General features: G+C 47.0%; 2 protein-coding genes and 1 pseudogene across 2 annotated transcripts; 1 reads left to right on the forward strand and 2 right to left on the reverse strand.

The window, feature by feature from the left end:
- Nucleotides 1-837: 837 nt before the first annotated feature.
- Nucleotides 838-8,905, reverse strand: LOC117863657 (serine carboxypeptidase-like 51; annotated as a pseudogene).
- Nucleotides 8,906-10,604: 1,699 nt separating this feature from the next.
- Nucleotides 10,605-11,063, reverse strand: LOC117863660 (uncharacterized). The gene has a single exon (XM_034747469.1). It carries the CDS (start codon nucleotides 11,061-11,063, stop codon nucleotides 10,605-10,607), a length of 459 nt encoding a protein of 152 aa, XP_034603360.1.
- A 1,284-nt stretch (nucleotides 11,064-12,347) lies between these two features.
- LOC117863249 (GDSL esterase/lipase At5g55050) lies at nucleotides 12,348-21,229 on the forward strand. Its single transcript, XM_034746879.2, has 4 exons — nucleotides 12,348-12,627; nucleotides 12,729-12,865; nucleotides 13,608-13,865; nucleotides 20,635-21,229. The coding sequence occupies exons 1-4, from the start codon at nucleotides 12,384-12,386 to the stop codon at nucleotides 21,133-21,135; spliced, it is 1,140 nt and encodes a 379-aa protein (XP_034602770.1). The 5' UTR covers nucleotides 12,348-12,383; the 3' UTR covers nucleotides 21,136-21,229.
- Nucleotides 21,230-21,822: the final 593 nt, after the last annotated feature.

Genomic DNA, 21,822 nt, shown 5'->3' on the forward strand with positions numbered 1-21,822 from the left:
TATCTCCATCGAATCCTGGTGGTGCGAGCGACGACACCCTCCCCTATCACCATCACCGGGACTAAGATCCGCAGCGAGCAAGGAACCTGCAGCACCTCTCAAGAAGCCGCGACCACCGCCTTCCAAGCCAAGGTAGCCAAAGGCAAAACAACCTGTTAAGAAAACAAAGAACTCCGAACCCATTCACAAGCTACCAACTGATATGATTACTGAGGAATTGCGGGAGTTATCGCAAGCAACGGTGAAGGAGTTCTTCAAAGCATGCGCTGAACAAAGGAAAGCAAAGGAGATTGAGCCAAAGCCAGTAGATCTAGAGAAATTAAAAGTTTTTATTTGCATGCCAAAAGAAGTAAAGAGGACTGTACTATCGAACTATGAGTGTTCGTTAGTTAAGTCTAATCAGAAGTAAAAATATCGAGGAGCATCGTCTTCCAGTCGTACTGTCCGCTAGCTCGGGAACCAAGCAGATAAAGACGCTCAAACTATAGTAGCAATGCCCTTAGAACAACAAATCCAATTTATTGGATTTATGCAAGATAGAGGTATGTCGCTTGCTGAAGTTCTAGGGCAAGCTGAACCGCTAGGTCTAGAGCCAATTGTACCTAAGTGGCCCTTTAAGGTAGGCAAGCTTCTAGTAAGGTCTGAATTAGTACGGAAGCTCTCCACGAAGATGTACGAATTCCATCAATAGTACATGGAGCAGCCTGCCAACGATAGGCTCATGTTCGCTCTTCGGGTTAAACCTATTGATTTTTTCGGCAAAGGCGACAAACTCATGTGGATAGAATTCAAGGATATATATGAAGTGTACTATCATGATACTAATAGTGGACACAAATAATGGATACTAATTTGCCTAACCAACTTAATTGGCTGGAGACTACACTATGCTGCTGATCATGTACGGTGCAGTAGAAGGCTTGTCCACAGGAAGCTGAAGAACAAATGGCACAAGGTCTTCAGCTTTGGCTTCAGATATTGTCATGTAAATAGGGAGACAGACCTTGTGTCCAGCTCCGAGGATCCAATAGAAAAGCAGGTTCTTGTATGATCGGACAAAGCCGTTAGTGAGATAGTAAGGGTGGCAGTAATGCAGAGGCTTCCTCGGCAGGCTCAAGATGTTATGCAGACCATCCCACCTGAAATGCAGGTCAAGTGAGAATTATGTGGCTGAATTATGCATTGAAGAAGCATAAATGTGAAGATGAAGCCTCAGTTGAGTCTCTTCACCCATGCTTCCGCGCCGAGTGTTGAGCAGATCACATCGTACTTCAAAAGAAAGAAAAATGTGAGTAGTTAGCAGTGTGAGTATATGCTATATAAGAGTTGAAGAGATGGAATTTGTCAGGTATCTATGAACCATAACATTCTCTAAAAAATGTCCAAGTAAAAAATCTTGAGGAATCGTTGAATAATGTCTTTGCCCCTCACCTGTCCGTTGTACACCGTCACGTTCACTCCATAGGACAGCAGCTCATCAACCTGCAGCAGATTCATCCCCAGTATGAAACTCAAAATTCACCAAATCAAGTAGAGTCAATAATTTGTTTTCTTGCCTCATTGATCGCTGGCTTCATGAAGTCGTTGGCCAGAGCGTCAAAGACCTGCAGAGACACTTCTTGCCAGCTGCACAGAGACAGAGTTGATCAGACAACGAATTGAACAGGGAGACAAAGATATTGATCAATGTACAATGTTTTCATCTAAGATTGTGGCATGTAAGAGGAGAACCACTCACATGAAATCTTTGGGGATTATCTTAAACTTTTGCTTGAGGAACCCGTTTACAGTGTCGCCGACCGTGTTGGAACCATTGTTAGCCGCCTGGCTGTTGCCTGGTGACAACAATGGTCGTGCGGCTGAATCTGATAACACCGAGCTCACGGTGGTATCAAGCACGAAGTTCTCCATATTCTGCCAAAGTCATTAAGGGAGCCTTCATTAGTGTGTGCCAAGCCACCCTGCTCTTTTCTGCAGTTGTGCAGAGTTTAGTTGTAATAGGAACATGTTGCTAAGACTTAGTGGCCACTGATCGTGATCGACACTTACAACGTTGCCGCTCCTGGAGTCGATCATATCGAGCAAATTAACCCACGTGGTATAAGCTGCCACGAACTGCCCCGCCGCCATCTGCTGCTTCACCTTCACAGCCATCCTGAGATAAGCCCAGTTTCAGTTAACATCATTAGTAGATCGATCGATTAGGCTGCCGGCAATAGCTTACATGATGCCCTTGCCCACGGCGTTGTCATCCAGCCTGGAGACGCCCTCCAGAAGCCAGGGATACGACAGCTGCAGGCATCAAGAAAACGATTTCGTCATAATTATCAAAATTCATGTGATGGATCGAAAGTTTTCAAGAACTTATTTCCTCACCGCATAATCATCCGGCGATATCCAGCTATCACCGAGCACAACACCTGTGGAAAAAGGCCAGCCGGGGAAGAAAATAGATTAATTCAGATCGAATCGTAATGTCCAGGTAGAGGAATGATCCAATGAGCAATGAGAATCAGTGTTTACTAACCTCCAAGCGTGAGCTCGAGAGTGCCAGCACGGATGGCCCTTGCAACCAAGACGCCGGTCTTACAGCAACTCAAAGAGTTCCCTAAAAATTCTTCCCCAAAATAAGGTATTGGGAGCTATGCTAAAATTTTTTCCCCCAAACACATACGAGGCCATAACAGAACGCTAAAAATTACTCCCCAATATTTGCCACGTCATCGTAACTGTGCCTACCTCCAGAACAAAGCTCCCCTCTGCCTCCAGAACAGAGCTACATCGCTCCTTCGAGCAGAGCTCGCCGCCGGCCAAATCCGCCGTATCCAAACCGTCCTTGTTCAATTCCTCACACCAACAGTTTCCCCTCGTCATCCCGCATCCATTTCACCCATCACGGCAAGCGGCAGGCTGGGCAAGCTTGAGGGGCGGCGCAAGAAGGTCAGGGGATAGGCCCGTGGCAGCCACGACGAGCTTGACGTTCGGCGCAGGGAGGCCGGGGCAGCGAGCGGAAGCAAATCCATTAAATCCAGCCGCAGTCATGTGTTGATTCTTGCTATCGCTATTGATTCACTCCACCAGGTATGGATTCTTGCAATTGGGATTCAATTTCAACTATCCGAGAATCAATTCGTGCTCGTTCACAATTAGCTAGCTTGCAATAATTCTGCGTGCAAGCAGGTGGCAGCAGGGACATGGGTGAACGAGCTGCAACACGCATGTGGAGATCCTGGCGGAGCCGACCATGCGCGAGCGGAGCTCCAGTGGCCAGATCTGGGTCGACCTCCAGTGACCATGCGCAGGTGGAGCTTCGAACGCTGTGGTCTGACATTGAGCGAACGAGGGGGCAAGCAGCAGGCACCGACGGCGAGTGGGTGGGCAAGCTTCACATGAGCGACGAGCGGGACTGCGAGCAGAGCGAGAGCACTAGGCGGCGGCAGACCACGCGCAATAGCAGGGCCAACACCGGTTGCCGGAGAGCGCGAGGGCGGCGGCAACGACGAAATGCAGGTGGATCTCACTCGATGGAAATCACAGTTCTCCCCCAACGCCAATCTGACGGTTTCTTCGGTCCTCGGAGCACGAGTAGACTTGGTTTACCATCGCCTCTCGATTCCGGCACGGGGTGAGCAGGCGGCGGCCGGGGCGATGCGAGCGGTGCGTGCGCAGGGCAAAAAAACTAGCGCGAGAACGGAGCTCGGGGGATTGGGGAAGAATGCCGGTCGCGAAAATATGTGGGGCGAGAGGGTGTTTTTTCGCGTCGCTAATTTTTTGGGGGAGTTTTAGGTGGACAGTTGGAGTTCGTTTTTTCTCTTTTTTTACTTAAAAAAGGTATTGAGGGTAAGATCAGTAGTCTCTTGAAGTTGCTCCTAGCAACGAGCTTGCTGCCTTGAAGTTGCTCCTAGCAGCGAGCTTGCTGCCATAGGACTCACCGACTAAGAACAGAGGGCTACTCTGTAGTGTGGGTATCTCCTTGGCGAGCTCCTTTAGGCGCTCAGCCAAGTCCTTGGCCGCCTGCAAGTTGGTCTTCGCTAGCGTGCTTAGGTCGTCCACATAGCTGAATCCGACACCGACTGGGTTCTCCTGCCGCACGCCATCATCACAGTGGCGGATCTAGGATTTGGTATACTGAAAAAAAATCTTATTCAATTCGATAAAACCATTTACAATTCGATAAATTCAAAGATTAAGCTAGAAACAATAACAAATCACAATATAAATAGTTTGAAATATAGCATTAAAGAAACTTACAATATTACTTGTGGATGATGAGAAGTTTTCGCGCAATGGCACAAAGTCCCACGCGCAGTCGCGCAGACGTGCTGGCCGGCTTGGGTGGCTTGGTACGGCGGCCGGTGGCATTGCTGCGTAGGACGGGAGGAGCCGTGGCGATCTAATGTCTGGCGGGCGAAGGGGTCATGGTGGCGCTGCGGCAGAGGAATCGTCGAGTCGTCAAGACATGGAGTCTTGGAGTTGAGCCCTGTTTGTTTCCGATTCTAGGCGGATTCTAGTAAAAAAAATCCAACAAACCCTCCCAAATGCCATGATTCTTATTCGATTCCACAGCAATCAGATTTTCTCCCGAGCAGAAGTATAACGTGAGGTGAGAATCGGGCTAGGGTGCCACTTGTGGGAAAATCCCACCGATTCTAGCACCCCCTCAAATCCGCACCCTCCTACTCATCCTCCGCACTGTCGGGCTGGTTAGCGCGCCGCCGCTGGCCCCTTCGCGCCCCGCCACCAGGCCCTCTGCTCCCCACCATTAGCTCCTCCCGGCCGGTCAGTGCGCCGCCGCCGGCCCCTACGCGCCCCGCCGCCAGCCCCACTGCCGACCCCTCCCGGTGGGTTAGCGCGCCGCTGCCGGCCCCTATGCGCCCCGCCGCTAGCCCCGCTGGCGACCCCTCCCGGCCGGTCAGCGCACTGCTGCCGGCCCCTCCGCGCCCCGCCACCAGCCCTGCTGCCGACCCCTCCCGGCTGGTCAGCGCGCCGCTGCCGGCCCCTCCGCGCCCCGCCACCCGCCCCACCGCCGGCTCCTCCCGGCCGGTCAGCGCGCCGCCGCTGGCCCCTCCGCGCCCCGTCGCCAGCCCCGCTGCCGACCCCTCCCGGCTGGTCAGCACGCCGCTGCCGGGCCCTCCGCGCCCCACCACCCGCCCCACCCGTCGGCTCCTCCTGGCCGTGGCGTTGGCGAGGCGATGTCCCTTGATGTAGCCGTTGGAGGAGCCGTGTAAAGGAAGCACCGCGCATGCCGCTAGTGGTGGCGTGGCCCCGCGGTCGGCCCCTCCTGGCCCGTCCACCTCATGTGCCGTCGGCCGCCAAGCACCACCCTGCTGTCAAGCTCTCTTGTCCCTAACAAAAAACTCGGGTTGCCAAACACTCTGCTTCTCCTACTAGCAGATTTTGTGGACAGTAGCTTTTCAGGGTAGCTAGATTTCCAGAGAATCGCTACTCAGAAAAGCTGAAACAAACAGGTCCTTGGACTGACACGTCGAATCGATCTGCTGGGCCTAGGTGCCATGGCAGAGCCGCATAGGACCAGGGTCCTGGGGGATGGATCACGGGAGGAATCGTCAGTCGTGGGCTCTTGCCTCCTAGCGGATTGGCTCCTGCGCGCCTGCGGGCTGTGGGTCGGTTTCCGCGTCAAGCAGAAAAGGACCCACCAAACCAGGCGGCAGGTGCCAAGCTGAATCGTCACGGGCAGAAGAGGAACCAGGCAGGTGGCAGGCGCGACGGATGTACTCTATACCAGGTAAGTAAGGTGCTGGGGCCTAGGGTATGCTGGGGCCCATCCAGCATACCTTGTAACTCCGCCCAAGCATCATCGTCACACATACATCAGCTCAGGAATAGCAACCATAGGAGGAGGAAGAAATGGTGGTCTCCTTGACGTACCACGAAAATGAGATCGGCCTTCTACAACCACGTCGAATTGTGTGGGTTCAAGTCGACGTCAAGAGGCCCAATCTCTGCGAAGTTTCCCTGCCCTATACCCGATTGTCCCTGATTCAAAAGAACACACAAACGATGCTATTAAATGGGTGTTTGGCAACATTCCACTACAAAAAGCACACCTCGACTCCACCAACTCCATCCTTTTGCAGCTCCACTTCACCAACTCCACAAAAATATGGAGTTGTTCTATGTGTTTGGCTAGTTGCGGTGTTATAGCTTCAGAAACCTAAGGACTTATTGTGAATAGTATATTTTACCCGTTGCGAATGGTCCCACATGTCAGTCTCTCCTCTTTTCCCCTTTCCCTTCCTCTGCTCGCGCTTGCCTGGCGGACTCTAAGCTTCACCTCCTTGTCTGGCCCCACACAGCATCGGTGGCGGCATGTACAGCGCCATCCCCTCCTTGATGGCAGCCGTGCGGGGCACCGCCTTGCTTGCCACGACCGCCTCCATCACAAGTCGCCACCCCTTGTCGCCAGTGGGCACGTCCGGCACTCTAGCTCCGTCAGCGCTTGCGCCCAAGAGAGTGCATCCGAATTACAGCTCGGCCCTAGCGGTGGCGGCCGTCTGGACACATGACACCGACATGGCTTGGTGCATGCACAGCACGAATAGGCGGTGCTGGTGATGGAAGCATCAGCTCCTCATAGAACTCGTCTGCCTCAATGTCAGAGTTCACCTCACACCACTCCCTCTCTCTCCATCCACCTCGCGCCACTCCATCCCCCACACCTCTACCTCAGATCCAGTGCAGGTGTAGCATCCTAGCGACCCAGGCATGCTTGCTTGAAGGTGTTGGGGCGAGCTCCAGCTCTCTCATGCACGAGCCATGGCAAGCTTTTGCCCCTCGTCGAGAGCGGCGGCGCTCGGCACCAGGGGGCGAGCTGCTGCCCTGGCCAGATTCGGTGGCGTGTGGCCCCCCAGCCAAGCTGTCCCATGCGGGAGCGGCGGGGCGAGGCCTCCCTAGCAGGAGCTCCCCGTCAAGGCGAGCGCGAGCCCTAGCGGCGAGCGCCGCCACCTCGTCCCCCTCCACGACAAGGTGGTGGTGCGGCTCCACCGTGGGGACACGGAGTGGGAGCAGCTTGCCGAGCAGTGGCCTGGCACATAGGTGCAGCCGTCCTAGTGCGTCGTCGTGGCGTGGTACGTGATAGAGCGGCTGCAACCATTTTCGCTGGAGATTGGGACCTGCCGCCTGCAGCCCCGGCGCGGCATGGGGTATTTTAGGTATGCCCTAGAGGCAATGATAAAGATGATGATATCCTATTGTATCCATAATTTATATTGTGTTCTTTGAATATCCATTAAAGACTACTTGAATTGATTTGCAATTATGTGAATTGTGTGTGAAACTCTTTACTTGTATGGTTATTCTAAAAGTTGTCCCTAATCGGAGTTCATGTGAGAACGTATATGAATATTAGACTAGCACATGTATTAGTTGATGACTATGTTTCACAAGTCATGGACATGAAGATGTCAAATTAATAATGTGGGCACGTGTAGAGATATGTGCTAGGGCTCACCCAATGCGAGTTACATAGTTCTCTCTTTACACAATGTGTACGCTTTGTCCTTAGACCTGAGATTGTCGCATGTACTAAGATGTGGATCGACTTACTTAGGGGCTATCAAACGCTACACTGTAACTAGGTAGTTATAAAGGTAGCTTTCGGGTTTGTCAAGAAGCATGCTGTGAGGCATGGTCAGTCAAGATGGAATTTGCCCCCCTCTACTTGAGAGGGATATCTCTGGGCCCCTTGAGTCATTGGATCCGGAAATGCATGACCATGCTACGTGAGGTTAAGAGTTAACCTAGAGAGGGATTTCGATTCACAGGATCGAGAAAGAGAGGTCGGCTTGAAGCTAGACCAAATATCATGAGGCAAAGGGAATAACATGTATGTGGTGTTGTGATGGTTCGTCTGACATGATCTCCGCGTGTGCATAGGAGTTAGCACGTCTTTCTAGAGGCCGCTACTAACTATTGGCCGAGTAGGAGTACCCGCTCCTTGTCTATGCGTATATGAACCTATAGTGTCACACACTTACGGGTCTAGAAGCCCAATGAGGATATGGTGACGTGTGATCGACTACACTGCCCCGACGCACTTCATCAACTTCCGCATTTGCGCATCTAGTGGTAATCCAGTGATCCATATACAGCAGTTTTCCTGGTTTACGCTGTAGAAAATTTTATTTTTTGCATTAGCGTAGTCTACCTCGTATCCCTTCATGGGGCACGGAGGCGGCACCCGCAGCCATTTTCGCTGTCCACAAGCGGCGGTGCTAGTTCGAGGAGGGGGCGATGGGAGAACAGCCGTGTTTTGTTATGTTTCGTGAAGCGGTACATGTGTAATCAGTGGCATGGTAGGTAATTACCCCACAGCTCCATGAGAAGATTTGAAACTGAAGTTTTTGGAGCGCCGTACCCACCAAAAATCTGGATCTGACCCGTACCTCCACCTTTTTTCTGGAGCTAGAGTTGTTGGAGTTAGACGTGTTTGGCTGCGAGTTTTTTGGAGTTGGTGGAGTGGAGCTAATTTTCCTGAAGTGAAGTGCTGCCAAACACCGCTAAAACTTTGTACCGGAGAAGAAAGGTCAGCCGAGTTTCAGGCTTAGCATTTGCAGTGAGAGGTCGAATACAGGAATACACACTGGGCCGCCTTGAAGCCAGAGGATAGTTGGCCATGGTTTCATGGGCGATGACACCCGCTGCAGGCTCTGGATGTACCACCAGAATATGTGCGCTTCTGGAAAACGGCGAACGAGAGGCGAGTTATAGAAATGACATCAAAAGTAAGTCAATTGTGTCACTGTGTCAGTGGGTTACTTGGCCGGACTTCCACGTATCCCCAGCGTTCCATGCCGTCTGCTGTTCCAGAGGAAAGGGAAGCCCCGCCATAAACTTGGGTGAGGACGAGGAGCCAGAAAACAGCAGTGATGCCTCCGAACGCCATCTAACATGCAGGACAAATCTTTGTAATATTAGATTCTTCTTTAGGTAAAGCCATGTTTGATAATTTTCAAGATCGTGCATTGTTGACATGGGTGGTTACTTTCATGGGTTGTGAACATCACAGGGGATGGTTACTTCCATGGGTACACGAAAGTCCTTGTTCACTCAGGTCTTGTTTCCATTACTATTTATTAGTCAAATTCATGTGCTAGTTAAAAATCAAATTAAAAATTAATATATCTCTAATATAGAGCAACTGTAATTCAAATAAAATTAACTGTGCAATTAGGAACAAAAAACCATGTGTTAGATATCTTGAAGACACATGAGCTTTTATCTCCCTCTTAGATGCTTGCAAGACACAGGTACAAAAGGCCAAAGGAAACGAAGAATAACAAGTACAAGGTACCTAAACATGGGGAGAGATCTCCAGTATAATGCTACCCCACTGCCACGACGGTGCCACCAAGAACTAGCAGTAGTAGCTCCTAGCGATGTAGGCATGAACTGATCAAAAGCTTGTTCTCATATCGGCAGGACAAAACCATGGGCAGGCAAACTTGTTTCTTCATAAACTTATGAACCTCAAGCGTCCAGTAAGGTTCTGGTACTGACAAGGAGTCAAGGACACTGCTATATTAGCATCCAAAAACTATAGCTCCACGAGTTAAAATTTTGGACTAGAAGAACTCGATCTACTCTAGTTCACCAACAACATCATATCAACTCATAGATCGATCACATGAAAAAGTGTCCTGCTAGATTGAACCAGTACATGTGTTTGATAATTTTCAAGTTATTGTGAACAAGGGTGGTTACTTCCATGTGTGAACGTCACGGGGGTGGTTACTTCCATGGGTGTTAACACCAAAGTTCTTGCTCATTCAAGTCTTGTTTCCTTGCTGGTTAAATTCCTGTGCTAATAAGTAGGACTCCAGCAGATAATTGTCTTGCTTATACCAAGCCTAGTTAAAAATCAAATTAAAAATTACTATATCGATCTCTAATATATGGAAGGTGCAAATCTAATAAAATTAACTGTGCAATTAGGAAGAAAATCACGTTTTAGATGTCTTGGAAAGGAAGAATAACAAGAGGAAAAAAGTTCAAGTACAAGGTACCTAAAACATGGGGAACGGGATAGAATTTCTGTAAGTATATAATGCAACCCCACTACGACGACGGTGCCACCAAGCACTAGCAGTAGTAGCTCTTAGCGATGTAGGCATGAACTCATCAAAAGCTTGTTCTCATATCGGCAGAACAAACCACGGGCAGGCAAACTAACTTGTTTCTTCATAGCCTAACTCATGAACTTCAAGTGTCCAGTAAAATTCAAATGATATTTCTAGCAAACAGCTAGTTTTGTTCTTTTGCCGGAGGAAATGCCATATTAAAATGAGGCAATGTTTTAATTACGAAAAATATATATCCATTGAAATAGCACATGTAATCAAAATGCAATTGATCTTTTACATGTAGTTTTGGTGCACAGTCCAAGACATAAAATTCAGCTTTTATTACAAAATCAATCAAATTACGGCACTTCAGGAATATGCAGTATATGTTTATAATAGGGCATCCAAAATTAAGGAGCAATGAAATGCAGTCAACACATGCCCGGAATGACAAGTCACCGCAGTTTACGCGTGCGTGACTCCTGTCTGCCGTACGTTCCTGCATTAGATCGATCGTAGCCCTTAGCTGCAGGATGGGCTCACAGCAAAGGCGCTGGTTGGAAATTTTTGCGTGAACTGCTGCACCTGGAGCGTCAGCTGGTCACCAGCACGATCGACTTGTCTTATCCCAAGCCACCCAAACTTGATCTGCACCCTCACCCCATACACCTCATGGATTGATCCAGCTTGGATGACGCCGCCGACTGTGCTTGCAAAACGAAACTTGAAATCTTGGCCACCGAAGGTGATGGGGAAGTCGCACTCGCCAGGGAGGGTTACCTCAATTTTACCATCTAGGTTGAGATTGTATGACTGCACGCCCTTTGGGAGAAGGCCACGTGGTAAGTTGTTCTTCTTTAGAATGTCGTACGCCGTCGCGGCCGCATCTGCTGTCAAGTTCACCGAAGTTGTTGCTGCTGTAGCATATGCCACATGAAGGATGGCAGCCACGAGGACAATAAGGAGAAAGTGACTGAACATTGTTACTGCCTGTGAATGGGTTTTTTCTTGCACAAGTATGTTATCAAGCTCAGCCTGATGGGATAATCTAGTGTTTATCTGGTTCGTGTGGCTTTGTGTGCGTCTGTGTTATATAGACCAATTACCAGGCATCCATGCAAGTCCCAATTAATCAGAGTTCAATTGCATTTATTTTTGTGGCAATGACATTCCATCAAAACGTCCACGATGTAAAGGAATTATGCTACATTTTTAATTCCTATTATTTCTAGTCAATTAAGTTCCTATTGCAACGTCTCTATAATGCTGCATGATTTTCCGTTTGTTTTGCAATGTTACTCTATTTTAAGTTGAATTATTGAGTCCCGATTTTGTGGATATGACATAATGGATTTTTCATGTACAAGTCTGTTTGATATTTTCAACATTAGTAATCATGAAATTCTCAAGACATGGTTCTGGAATTTGCGATTCCAAATTAAATATTAATTTTCAAGTTACAGCTACACGTTCTTAGCTTCTTGGAAATTATATTATGTTTAATTAGTTACATTTTGTATTATACAAGCTTGGATTCCATTGCATGAATGTAAGCATATTGTTGGCGCTGAAAATCGGCCGATGATCCTCAGCATCGGACACACGACCCAGGAGAATCTGCTTAACTCCTGTTCGGGTTATCGCCCCGGTGCGGTTCGCGCGGCGTGTCAGTCAATCTGACCTGTTAATTGATAAGAAAATAAAAATATTAAATTTCAGGAGCTTCGATCAGCTAAAGTTCCGATCTATCTTTAAAAGCATGTTGGCGAATCGGCCGATTTACTGTAGAGGTGACCAGCTATAAAACAGCCGATACCGTATAGCGATTGTAAAAAAAAGCTACTAGAGCAAGCTAAACAACGCTAGAGGAACAACACTTGGGATAGATCTAATCGGCTGTACGATAACAAAGAACGAAAGCAATAAAAGCTGACAGTTCATATCTCAAACTGGATAACCAGTGATAAAAACTAAAATAACAGGACAAATAAAATGATTGTCGTGCCACACGAACGTTGATTTAAAATTAAGTAGAGTACCCAGTGCATTATTGTTACTGACAAGAACAAGTGACCTACGCCTACCCCCAAGCTAAACTAAAGATGATATAGTAGTTTGCATGCGTCGTGGTTATGTTGATATCGCATAGACGTTGACGATTCATATTTTAAAGAAGGGTTAGCTGTAAGCATCTTATTTCTTTTTTTTAAAGAGAGAAGGGAAGTATGCAACCATCTTATTTTCCTATAAAGGCGGGGGGCTGGGGACCTTGAAGTAGCTGCGAGTAGACATAGGCAAACGATGGGGAATCTTCTGCTCTGCCTTGTGCTTTATGTGCAGGTGCTCGTCGGCACCGTTGCCGCCGCCGGAGCTCGGCCGCCGGCGATGTACGTGTTCGGATCCTCCATACTGGACGTCGGCAACAACAACTACCTGCCGGGGGGGGCCGTCGGCAGGGCCAACAGGCGCTACAACGGCATCGACTTCCCGGCCTCCATCCCCACCGGAAGGTTCAGCAACGGCTACAACATCGCTGACTATGTTGGTATGCAAAATTTTTTCGTGTTCATATATACCTAAGTATTACTGTGCATGAACCGCAATGCGAAATTTCATCTGTCCATGCTGCGCTTGTGTGTGCTGCAGCAAAGAACATGGGGTTCGCGTGTAGCCCTCCTGCCTATCTGTCGCTGGCACCCGACTCCTCCGGGCCTCTGGTCCACACCGCTGTCGCTTATGGAATCAGCTATGCTTCCGGAGGAGCTGGGATCCTTGACTCCACTGTAAGTACTTCAACATGGTGATATCAAACTTATAAAGAAACTTCCTCCACTTTAAGTAACAAACCCATCAGTTTTTAACTGTTTTTAATATGAAAAAGTCCAAATTACTCCCCTCAAGTATAACCAAAGTCTACATAACCCCTTAAGTACCACCTAAACTATACTATTTAGTTCAATTTACCCCTTAGCACAATTTGTCTTTTCTATTGCTCCATGCGCAAGTGGAGTCTTAAATTCAAATTTTGCAAGATGATAACAGACATCATAAGACATATTACAAAAATATATTACGAATTTTGTATCATTATTTTGATAGTGTAGGATATTTGATAATAAAATTTATCCTTCAGATACAAAATTATATAAAAAATAATGATGAAAAATTCATAAATATTTTTAAATATAGATCATGATGTTCACTACCACCCTGCAAAGTCTCAAATTAAAATTCAACTTGTGTATGGAGGAAAAAAAAGGAAAAATTGAATTAGGGGTTGAACCAAATACATAGTTTAGGGGGTAAATTTAACCAAAATGTAGTTTAGAAGGTTACTTGGACTTCCACTTTCACTATACTTAAACGGAGTAATTTAGACTTTTCCTTTTTAATATATGATGTTTCGATCAAGTTATTTAGTTGATGTTTTAAAAACAGAGGGAATGATTAACATACACGTACACACGTGCACACATATACATTTGAATTTGGTGATCATAGAAATTATGGTGTATGCATATGCAGAACACCGGAAACACAATCCCATTGTCGAAGCAGGTGCAGTACTTCGGTGCCACCAAGGCTAAAATGGTCGCCGCGATAGGCCCCTGTGCGGTGAATGCCCGGCTCTCTAGGGCCATCTTCGTCATCGCCATTGGCAACAATGACATGTCTGTCTCCGCGGCTGCAGAGCGGGCGCAGAATAAGTCAGCTACTGACCGAAGGAGGGATGTCGCCACGCTCTACGTCAACCTCGTCTCCAACTACTCTTCCGCCATAACGGTACAGTGCAGTAGACTAGTCATGCATGATTATGCTATAATTTTCTCAAAAAGAACCATGTCATCCATGCCACTCTATCTAGAGAACACTCGGCATTTTTCCCCTTTAGCCCATACCCATATTTTGCAATTCATAAAACTTTTTGTATCACCTTTAGCCCATACCAAAATGATCTTTATATCACTTTTAAAATTCATGAAACTTTTTGTAGCATTTGAAATCTTAAAACTAAAATAACCAAAATAGGTTACATTGAAGAATTCTGATTTTTAGGGCACACAAACACTTTTCAACTCGTGCAACATCATCATGATTGGTTGCCTGAATCCTTCCAACCAGGCCCCAGGGACATACTGATTGGTTGCATGCATGTACATAGATTTCAAATAGCAGATGCAAGATGAGTTTGATTCGTTGCCTAGATTGAAACAGATTCAACATCCTCTTGCATGGAAGTGGTGAGGTTACCACCAGCTTGTCCATGAGGCCAACACCAGGAAACAACCAGTATTACATACATTTCCAAAGCGGAAACACAATGATTAATGCCTGAACTAATATTATTGCATGATCTAATAATATGATTACATCTTTAAAATCTAAACCACCCTTCTTCCTCTTGAGTTTAGCTGCATCTTGAACATTTTCCATGGAATGCTGCCCTATAGCCTCTCTCTTGATCATGGCACTCCTCCCAGGTGGAGAAAACATAAGGAAATTAACAATAAAAATGATAAGTAGGTAGTAGCTAAAATGAAAACAGATGAGCAATTAACAATCTAAAGAAGTCCACATATCATCATTGGCAATAGGCATATGCTCAGAATAGGACTACCACATGAACAACAAGGTACCACATGAATAGGCAGTAGTGAAAATGCAAACAGGAACAATAGAGTAAAATGGAGAACATAGCATCATTGGCAATGGACAAGTATGCTCAGAAAAATTCACAGCAATGAGATGAAACCAATACGCAAAATGAAACAGATGCAGAGTAGTGTAAATAAGTTACTAATCATCATTGGCAATGGGCATATGCTCAGAACAACCACATGACCAGATTGTCATGACATCAATTCCATCAGAAAGGTTGATCCAAGATAGTGTCTCATACATATCAGGTAACTCATAGTTGAGTTACAAATCCAAATAGTCTAGGGTATAAAGTACTGGCAGCTAGAGTGCCATATAGTCAATTACCAACTATAACGTAGAGTAAGTAAAAGAGAGGGGGTTAGCTCACACTGGAGAATGGACCTATCATCCACTGCATTAGTCCTAGTTGCAATTGAGCCTAATGGCTAGTCCCCTAGGGCCGCCCCGTGACCCCTTTCGTATCGGGTGGAGCCCACCCAATACTAAAGGGGTCACGGGTACATTCTCCTCGTGTCTCTCCTCTCCCCACTTATCTCTTATCTCTTCTCTCTCACAGGTACCTTATCTCTTTCTCTCACACTTCTCTCTTCTCTCACACTTCTCAGGCTGGGGGAGGCGAGGCGCAGTGCACACAGGTGGTGGACGGTGGCAGGAGGGTAGGAGCACGGGCGGGCAGGGGCGGTGGGGGCGGGATGGTGGTGGGGCAGGGCCGATGGGGGCGGTGGGTGGGCAGGAGCGGCGGCGGTGGGACGGTGGGAGGGTGGGTGATGTGGAAGGGCGGGAGCAGCGGGCGCGGCGAGAGGGCTGTTGTGGCGGCGGTGGGAGCGGTGGCAGCGGGAGGGTGGGGGTGGCGGGGCGGGGCTAACGGGGACCGGTGGGGGCCGGCAGCGGGATTTTTTTTTTATTTTTAATACCCCTTTAGTACCAATTATTTAAACCGGTACCAACCTCCCCCCCCCTAGTAGTGAACTAGCAATACTAGTTGTGCAACCGGTACTAAAGGGGGGTTACCAACCGATAATGATGGGGCTTTCCCTAGCAGTGGATGCACAAAAGAATGCAGGATCAAATCAACTATTCACTGCTCAGGAAAGGCAACCAGAAGAGCTCTAGGAGAGCACATGGCTCACAGCTTAAGAGAAGCCACCAAGAGAGCACAAGGTTCACTGCACAAAAGAATGCACTAGCAGATCAGTAGGCTCATTGCACAAAAGAAGCCACCATCCAATTAGCAGGCTCACTACACAAAAGATGGATCAACCTGGAATAGACCACCACCCTCTAAATGTAGTAGTGCTTGGCCAAGAAGGTCCTCAGCCACAGCACACGGTGAGAATGATTCATCTTCACAAATACAATACCATGAGCCTTGTTGTCAAGAAGGTGTGAATAGGCCGCCATCAGTGCTTCTTCAGCGAATCCAGGCATGAACATGACAGCACCATACAGCTCAGGGTGGACATCCTCAACCTTGGTCTAAAGAATGGCATTTGCAATATTGTTCATTGCATCGGTCGTGCCAGTCATGACAACAATGTCCCCCTCACTAAGGATGGGCCTCTTCCTCTTTTTGCTTGCATCAGACCCAGCACCAGCATCCTGAGTCTTGGGTGCCTCTCGAAATACCTTTTTCACATCATCAACCTTCATGGCATCCGAGTCAGTCTTAAGTGTGTTCTCAGCAAAGTCAAATGGGGAGCCTAAAGCCTCACTAGATCCCATGGCAAACTTGCCTGTAGTTAGGCCATTGCCAAATATGATCTACATCTGCTGGTAGTTCTCTATTGGCTTGTTCAATAGATCAACATCCTTAGGGTGTGCCTGAAATGGATGTATGGAATGGTGAGAATAGGAAGGATATAAACCAATGAAATTCATGAACACAATACACTTGGTTAGCCTAAGACACCTTGATATACCTCTTGTAGTACTCATCTTCCAAAGTGATCATGAAGTTATCCTCATCCCACAAAGCACCACTAAGTTCTCTAAGCTTGGTCAAGGTGATCCACCTCTGCCTCCACTTGCGCAAATGGTTGTAAACCTGGGTGCCAATCACCTCAATGCCTGAGAACTCATGCACAGCCATGGCAACTTTGTTCAAGTGCACTTCCTTAAAACCTTTGTTAGACCTCACACCAGTGGAGATCAACTGGCACATGCGGCGAAGCAAAATGCGAACATCACATTGGTCCACCTTATTGCAGCCCTAGGCTGCTGCTCAATAGCCCCACCAACCTGGCCACCAGCCTAGCCACCAGCACTAGCAGCAGCCTTGATAGCAGCTTGGGCAGCAGCTTCGGTAGCCTCAACCTCCTCAACCAACTCAAAGTGGACATTCTCTTGTGCCATCTCCTAATGCATATGGTGCCACCCAAGTTAGATGTGAGGAAGGGAGCATAATACGGCAGAGAAAAATTTCAATTAAATGTAAACATGAAACAAGTAATCATCATTGCATAATACCCATTACCTCAGTTAAGTAAATAGAATAAATAATCATCATTGCAAAATGCTCATTACCTCAGTTAAGTAAACAGAATAAATAATCATCATTACACACTTGTCCAATGCATCAGTTATAAGGAAACAGAAGAAATAATCATCATTGCACACTTGTCCAATGCCTCAGTTCAAAGTAAATGGATTAAACAAGCATCATACAAACTTGTCCAATACATAAGCTTAGGAGCATACATTATCCAGAATACAAAGTGCAATAATCTACTACATGTATCTAGATGTGAGCATTACCCCTGTTTGCCCACATTTGATTAGCCCATTCATCTCTAATAGTAGCCCATGCTGCACTATCATCCATAGCAACCCCATGCCCATGACCAGTGTTGGGCTCCCAAGTGGACTCAAGAGGAATAACCTCATCAGTACCATGCCTAAGTATCCAATTGTGTAAAATGCAACATCTAAGGACCAACTTGACTTGTGTCTTGAATGGATGAAAAGGTTTGTTGTCAATAATGCAGAATCAATTTTTTAAAACCTCAAATGCCCTCTCAACTGTTACACACAAACTTGAATGCCTCATATTGAACAACTCTCTTGGATTGATTGGATAGTTTCTACCACCAAACTCATTAAGATGATATCTAGTGCCTCAGTAAGGAGGAAGAAATCCTAGACGGCATGCATATCCAGCGTCTACTAGGTAGAATTTCTCTAGAAAAAGTATACAAGTGGATTAGCCTTATAGTTATGTCGTTTGTGACTTGATTTATCTACCCATGCTAAGTTAATTACCTTGTGGGACACTTAGCCCATCATCCTGCTCTAGTGCATCAGCAAGAATAGTAGCGTCATGTGCTAACCCCTCCCAACCAGCCAAGATATATGTGAATTTCAAATCAAAGTCCACAGTAGCTAGCGCATTTTGAGTTATGTAGTGTTTCCCACTCCTAAATGTTGCTTGCATCTTGGCTGGCACTCTAGCATAGATATGAGTTCCATCTATTGCCCCAACACAATCCTACATTGAACCCAATAATATCTGGTTACATGACATGCACCCAAGAATGCAACAGTTATTGTTACCACAATGACTTAGCAATTACGTTTATGGATACCATCTTGAGCTATTTCTAATCTTAAGTGGTTATCTTAAGTGGTGTCTCAGCTGAAGGAGCCTTAACAAGTCCATGCCTAAGTTCCCAACAGCATATAACACTTCCTTGAAATATCTACTCATTGTCCCAACTGACCACCTCCAGGATTGGTGTATAACTCTAAACCGCTAGTTATGCCCAACAACATGAAGTAACATTGCAACTTGTTCTTCTACGCTGCTATGTATGCTGTCTCTAAGTAAATTTCTTTCCCTGAGCACATTGCATAGGTGGAAAAGGGGCTCTCCTCATCCGAAGCATGTTTACACACTTAACATTATTGCAGTTATAAATTATATCCAAGTTTTTTTGCCTTTCCTAATCCGTTGCACTCACTGGGGCATAAGTTATTTGAGGGCGTGAGCATTGCCGCAGTCTAAGCCTATTGAATAGGAATGCATACATAGTAGCAATGATAGCAGCAACATGAACAACAAGCATGCGTCTCTAGTCTTCCAAAGCTATCTAAAAAATAAAACAAGCAATAGATCCTAAGTGGTTGCACTGGAATGAACATAACTGACAGGTAACAACATGGACAAGTATACTCAGATTTAACAAAAAAACATCATTAGCATGGATAAGTATGCTCAGATTTAACATAAAACATCATTAGCATGGACAAGTGTGCTCCGATTTAACATAAAAACATCATTAGCTTGGGACAAGTATGCTCAAATTTCACATAACATCATTAGCATGGACAAGTGTGCTCAAATTTAACATAAAAACATCATTAGCATGGGACAAGTATGCTCATATTTCACATTATTTACATCATTACCATGGATAATATGCTCAGGTAAGTTCCATCCAGAGCACCGCAAGAATAAGAGGAAAACAACAATATCACTTTCTTCACATAAGCAGCATCCAGAGCACCGCAAAATCATTCAATCACAACCACAAGATTCGGTCCGAGAAGTGAGAGGGAGGGGGTCAATCTTTTTTACCACAGCAGGAGCAGCACGAAGCTAGTCAACGCACATATCTGAGGGGAGGAGAGGAAGGAGAGGAAGATTTGCAATCCTAGACAAACAGCAACAAAGATAAGCAACCACATCACTACAGAAACATACAAGAAAGCTAGTCAATGCACAGATCTGAGGGGAAGAGATGGGTAGACAGAAAGAGGGGAAGCAAGAAGAAATCACTTGCCTTCGCACACAGTTACCATGCAGGAACAATCACCACTGCAAATCAAGAGCACGAAAGAGAGGAGATGTTAGAGCCTCAATCGATTCACCAGGAACATGGGACAATGAACAGATATGAGAGAAAGAGGAGAGCTCACCTGCAAGGGCGAAAATCACGATTGAGGACGTGAGAGGAGGGGGGGAGGATATATAGGCAGTGGATGGCGCGAAAATGGGGTGATAACCGGAATTCTTCCTGCGTGCACACGCGCAGCCATTTTCGCCGCCCACACGCTCACCCGCGCACCGCTAGCGCTTGGCTCCGCAGAAACAAGGGTTCCGACCGTATCTGGGAAGCCAAGCTCGGGATGCCCCCTTGCACGTCGCGGGCTAGGCCTGCAACCAATCAGCCCAGCCTTGCATCCGGGGAGCCAGGCTCAGCCTGCGTGTGGCCAACCAATCACTCCCGTGCTGACTGAAGGAGGGATGTCGCCACACTCTACGTCGACCTTGTCTCCAACTACTCTTCCACCGTAATGGTACAGTACATTAGCCTAGTCATGCATGATTAGAGCAACTCCAAGAGGTTGCTAATCTTACCCTCAAGACTCTTTTTAGGTAAAAAAGGAGAAAAAACGAACTCCAACAGTCCACCCAAACCTTCCCCAATTTTTTAGCAATGCTAAAAAACATCCTACCACCGCGTATATTTTAGCGTTGTCATTCCTCCCCCAATCCTGATTCCCGCACGCTTGCGCGTCCCTTCCGATGGGCCCAATACGATGACGTGGCCTGTTTTAAAATATTGGGGGCTATTTATTAGCGATCTGCTATGGAATGATATGTTTTTGGGGGAAAAATATTTTGGAAGAACCCCCTATACATAGTTTTGGGGAAGAATTTTTTAGAGTACTCTTGGAGTTGCTCTTATGCTTTAATTTTCTCAAAAAGAACCATGTCATCCATTCCACTCTATCTAGAGAACACTCAGCATTTTTCCCCTTTAGCCCATACCCATATTTTGCAATTTGCACCCTCCAATAATGGTCAAGGTGCCTTCTTTCTCTGGTCTTCTCCGTCACTTTGGTAGCATTATTCCCTTTTGATGGAATATTGGCTTAATTACGCATGCAGGAGCTGTACTCGATGGGCGCAAGGAAGTTCGCCCTCATCAACGTCGGCCTGCAAGGCTGTGTGCCAGCGGCGCGGGTGCTCAGCCCGATGGGCGAGTGCTGGCACAGCCTCAACCAGCTCGCCGCCGGCTTCAACGACGCCCTCCGGTCCCGGCTCGCCGGCCTCGCCCCGAGGCTGCCGGGACTCGTCTACTCCCTGGCCGACCTCCTCGGCTTCACGCGGGACACCTTGGCCGACCCGTGGGCTTCGGGGTACACCGACATCGTCGGCGCGTGCTGCGGCAGCGGGCGGTTGAGCGGGGAGGCGGAGTGCTTTCCCAACTCCACGCTCTGCGCTGACCGCGATCAGCATGTCTTCTGGGATCGCGTGCACTTCTCCCAGCGGACAGCATTTCTCATCGCCCAGGCGTTCTACGATGGGCCAGCAAAGTACACCACTCCCATCAACTTCATGCAACTGGCCCAGTCCAGTTATTTAACCACGAAAGCATTAGTAATTTGAGACTTTGAGCAGATGTGATGAGACAGCAGGCCAATTGAAATGGAGAATCAAATCACGAAATGAAAATCCAGAGAAGCTTGTGCTCTTGTTTCTAGTGCCATTAATGAATTTCATTGGCAAATCACACTATACCACAGCCCGTAGTGCCGACTACATTGTAGTCGGTATAGGTCGTTGTAAGGACGAATCATCGATCGGTATAGAGTTATGCTGACTCCAGCTATAAGTCGTTATAAGTGGCATCGGTATAAATCTATACCGACCAACATGTTTATACCGACCAACAGTTCAACGCTCTTAGGAGTTTATACCGACCAACGGTTCAACGGGGTCATTTGGATATATCAAAAAAATTCAAAATAAAGATTAATCTAATATCCCTGTACACACATCCATCACAAAGCAAGCGACCACATTAGCTATAAAAGCTTTGATTCAATTCATGTAGACACATAACAACATCAGTAGCTTATGATGTCCCTCAATCATACACATCCTAGCTGCATATTTAGGTTGTTTGCCTCCAAAACAATAAAGCCATCTCCAGATAATCAAAAACAAATCAAACACTAGATCAACACTTTGATCACCTTGTCGATAAGCTGCTTCCTGACACCACCATGAAGTTCCTGAAACTCAACATTGGTATGCAATCAGCAACATTCTACAAACATTGGCATGCATACT

Source organism: Setaria viridis, chromosome 7 (genome assembly GCF_005286985.2).
Source record: "Setaria viridis chromosome 7, Setaria_viridis_v4.0, whole genome shotgun sequence".
Classification (NCBI taxonomy): domain Eukaryota; kingdom Viridiplantae; phylum Streptophyta; class Magnoliopsida; order Poales; family Poaceae; genus Setaria; species Setaria viridis.

What these genes read in the sequence shown, in the direction of transcription:
- LOC117863660 (XM_034747469.1), bottom strand. Translation starts at nt 11,063, where the DNA reads ATGTTCAGTCACTTTCTCCTTATTGTCCTCGTGGCTGCCATCCTTCAT.
- LOC117863249 (XM_034746879.2), top strand. Translation starts at nt 12,384, where the DNA reads ATGGGGAATCTTCTGCTCTGCCTTGTGCTTTATGTGCAGGTGCTCGTC. An exon ending in CTGGGATCCTTGACTCCACT is followed by an intron (nt 12,866 to 13,607) that starts GTAAGTACTTCA and finishes ATGCATATGCAG; the next exon opens with AACACCGGAAACACAATCCC. An exon ending in ACTACTCTTCCGCCATAACG is followed by an intron (nt 13,866 to 20,634) that starts GTACAGTGCAGT and finishes TTACGCATGCAG; the next exon opens with GAGCTGTACTCGATGGGCGC.